Source organism: Rhizophagus irregularis, chromosome 15 (genome assembly GCF_026210795.1).
Source record: "Rhizophagus irregularis chromosome 15, complete sequence".
NCBI classification, from domain to species: Eukaryota; Fungi; Glomeromycota; class Glomeromycetes; order Glomerales; family Glomeraceae; genus Rhizophagus; species Rhizophagus irregularis.
The window spans coordinates 2,341,879-2,345,617 of NC_089443.1; the positions used below are offsets into that span (position 1 = coordinate 2,341,879).

Genomic DNA, 3,739 nt, shown 5'->3' on the forward strand with positions numbered 1-3,739 from the left:
AGCGTCAACTCTGTTTAGATTCTCAGAAAACGCCACGCCCTACTCAAGAGGAACTTGCTGTTTTATATAAAGTTAAGCAAAATACTGTTTCGGATATTTTTTAAAAAAAAGAAAAGTGGTTACTTGTAAACCCAGACTCTGAAGACGCAAATAAACAGAAGGAGAGGCCTGTTTATTTTCCTCAAGTAGAAGAAGCCTTTCATTATGGGTAACAAATGCACTTACTGCAGAACTTACCATCAACACTGATATTTTACGTGAAAAGGCCAAATATTTTGCACAGCAATTTGAAATCAATAAATTTTCATTTTCTAATGGATGGATTGACAAATTCAAAAGACGGCATAATTTAAAGGAATATATTAAGTGGGGTGAAGCCAAAAGTGCGCCATTAGAAACCTTAGATGAAGAAAGAGATATTTTACGTGAAATTATTAAAGATTATGACTTAAATGATGTTTTTAACTGTGATGAAACAGGTAAGATTGTTTTTCCCAATAAAACTCCTATTTTTTATTTTTAAGATTCGTTTATTTTAGGATTGTATTGGGATCTTGAACCATCAAAAACATTAGCACAAGGGCCTCTTTCAGGAAAAAAGAAATCTAAAAAGCGGGTTACTCTACTTCTTACGTGCAATGCTACCGGTACTGAAAAATTAAAACCATTATTTATCCATAAATACCAGAATCCACGAGCATTGAATGGGAAAAAAAAGAAGAATTACCAGTAAACTATTACTGGAATTCAACTGCATGGATGCAAGTTAGTATTTGGAACGATTATCTTAAAAAATTGGACAGGCAAATTAGATTACAAAATCGCAATATCCTTTTACTTGTTGACAATGCTCCCGTACACATTATAAATGAAGATGTTAATTTAACAAATGTGGTTGTTCATTTTTTGCCACCAAATACTACATCTCATTTACAGCCATGCGATGCAGGGATCATTAATTCCTTTAAAGTGTTACGCGAATTTTTGCGCATGTGATTTCCGATATTATATGGTGATCCGATGAAATTCAGTACATTTGTGTACATGTCGATTTCCGGTGTTATGAGACGATTTACGCCGATATATGATAGTTGCTGATTTGTGTATATCGGTTAACTATATTAAAGATATTGATTTTGTTTGATAGATTTACTTATATATCGTTTTTATAGTTATTTTATTTTATTTAGATAATTTATTTATATTATTTATTTTCTTTATTTGTATTGTATATATATAAGATTTTATTAGAAGTTATTGTAGGGAAATTAGCTCAATAGTAATTAACCGTCTAAAATTATCATTTGTACTTTATTAAAAGTGGCTTATAATCGTATTGTAATTGTATTGATATATTACGAAATCAATAACCCATCAATAGACATCTATAGATTAGATTTTGCCTTGATGACAGGAAAAAGAGATGACGGTTAGATAAAATAAGATATAAATACACCTTCCGCCAACTCTTTGATAGAGTAGTTACCTCATAGCTATTTTTCTGTAGTTATTTTGTCGTAAATATCTTTAAGATATATTTCCTATCCCTTTCTGTCACTTTTTATCACTTTGTTGTAAAGATCCGAATTTACACCTGTTTAATAAAATCGTTATATTTGGTCAATATTACACGTTGTTTCTAACAGTCATATAACAGTTGTTGTTATAACCATTGCGTATTTTCATTTATCGTATTTATAGTGTTTACCTTGACGATTCTTAACGAACAATACCGGAAGTACCTTGGATAGGTAGTATTGAGTAAGAATTTTGTTGGTATTCGTGTAGTTATACGATATAAGTCATCCGCCATTCGTCCCTTAATTACCGTCATTATTCGGTAACAAAAGTTAGTGATTTTTATTATTAATTTGCAATAGTAATTTTCTTATGAAGTCTAATTTGATTTATGGTAAACTCTCAATAATTTAGGCACAGTACCGGAAATTACTTGTTAGAAATAGAATTGAAGCATATGAAATTTCACAAGAACTTAACAAAAAGCCTACTCCCATAAATATTCATGATTCAATTGATTTCAGCGTGAATGCTTGGAATTCTGTAAGTCAACAGACCATTAATAATTGTTGGAAACATACAGGAATTCTACCAATAAATGAAATGGACGAAATTGATGAAATTGAAGATCAAGCATTACATGATGAAATGGAATTACAAGATTTAATTAACGAACTACCATTTGATAATCTTATGGATGCAGATGAATTTCTTCATATTGATAATTGTTTGAAAAGTAATAAAGGGTTAACCGATGATGAAATTGTGTCTATGATAAAGTCAAATAATAATAATGAACCAGAAATGGATCCAGATGAAGAGCCTCCAGTAGTAATTCCTGAAACAAAAGCTTTAGGTTATTTGGATGATCTTGTTTTATTTTTTAAACATTCATCGGATGTTTGTATTAACCCAAATGAATTAAGTGTATTGCAGAAGTTAAGGCATCAAGTATTAAAATTACATGTTAATAACTCAAAGCAAACAACGTTAGATAATTTTGTTCAAATCCTTTAATAAAGTTTTTATATAATATACATTAATATGTTAATATAATAAATATAAATAATATATCGATATTTTTTCAAAATATTTTATTAGAATTTGACTTAAATGAAATTACTTTATTAAATAATTTAAAATACATTGTAATTTTATATAAAATTTTATATACCGATATTAATCTACATTTTATTATTAATATCAGTATATAAATTTTCATAATGTACCGATATTTTGATATACCGATATTTTTTTCCAAAAACATCTATATCGGTATATAGAGGTTTGACTGTATATGCTCTTTGCCAACGTGGAGGAAATGATTCGGTAGAAGAATACTGAACCAAAGGAGGAGTAACAACCGATTGGAAGTGTTTAATAGCAGCTTGTTTGATGTCGGAAGGATCAGTAAGTAATGTGGGCTTGGAGTCAATAATAACCAAGACTCGATCAAGAATGATAGAGCGATGTTCCACTGATAGGGCTGAAGAAATAAAAGAGCCTGGAGATGTAGAGAAATGTTCATCTCTAAGAGCAGTATAATATTCAATAGAATCTACACGATGTTGATGAAATTGCGTGAAGAGATAAGCTGAGACCAAAGCTTTTTGTGATCGTAAAAATTTGACAAAACTGGGAAGTGGTGTTGTACTATAACTCTATAAGAAGGTATAGTATAATCTGTCAAAAGGGACTTAAGAAGGATTAATTGAGTAGGTAAAGAATTAATCATTTGTGAAATTTGAGCAGGACGACTAGGCCTAGAAGTGGTCAATTTGAATAATAATCTATCCAAGAATTTGTTGATAGCAATAAGCATAGTAAGCTCGGAAGGATATTTATGATGGTGAGTATTGGATATATGTTGGAATGGTAGAGAATCAATGGCACCACCAAGAATCGAACGTTTAAGAGCGTGCCAAAGTTTGTCCAATGAAAGAGCTGAAAGTGAAGATATTGAAGGGTGGTGTGTGGTCAAGTATAATTCAAGACGAGAATTTACTTCATTGGAAAATTTGTCCCAAGTGTCATCTTTCAAATTTTTATAAAGAAAGATGGTGCGTTGTTCGCTTTTCTGCTTTAATCGAGCTTTGGATAAAATAGCGAAATATGAGCTAAAGTCAAAAGCCGTTATAAGTACATGGTGATCAGTAAATTGATTATCATTCAGCTTAGGACAAGTTTCAACTTGAGAGAAAAGACCAGGAGCAGGAAATCC

The 3,739-nt window shown here is 30.6% G+C and overlaps 1 protein-coding gene across 1 annotated transcript; it reads left to right on the forward strand.

Annotated features, from left to right (window-relative positions):
- Positions 1-2,121: 2,121 nt before the first annotated feature.
- Positions 2,122-2,535, forward strand: OCT59_007227 (uncharacterized protein; the record flags this gene model as incomplete). The annotated part of the gene is made up of 1 exon (XM_066147231.1): positions 2,122-2,535. The coding sequence occupies one exon, from the start codon at positions 2,122-2,124 to the stop codon at positions 2,533-2,535; it is 414 nt and encodes a 137-aa protein (XP_065998565.1).
- Positions 2,536-3,739: the final 1,204 nt, after the last annotated feature.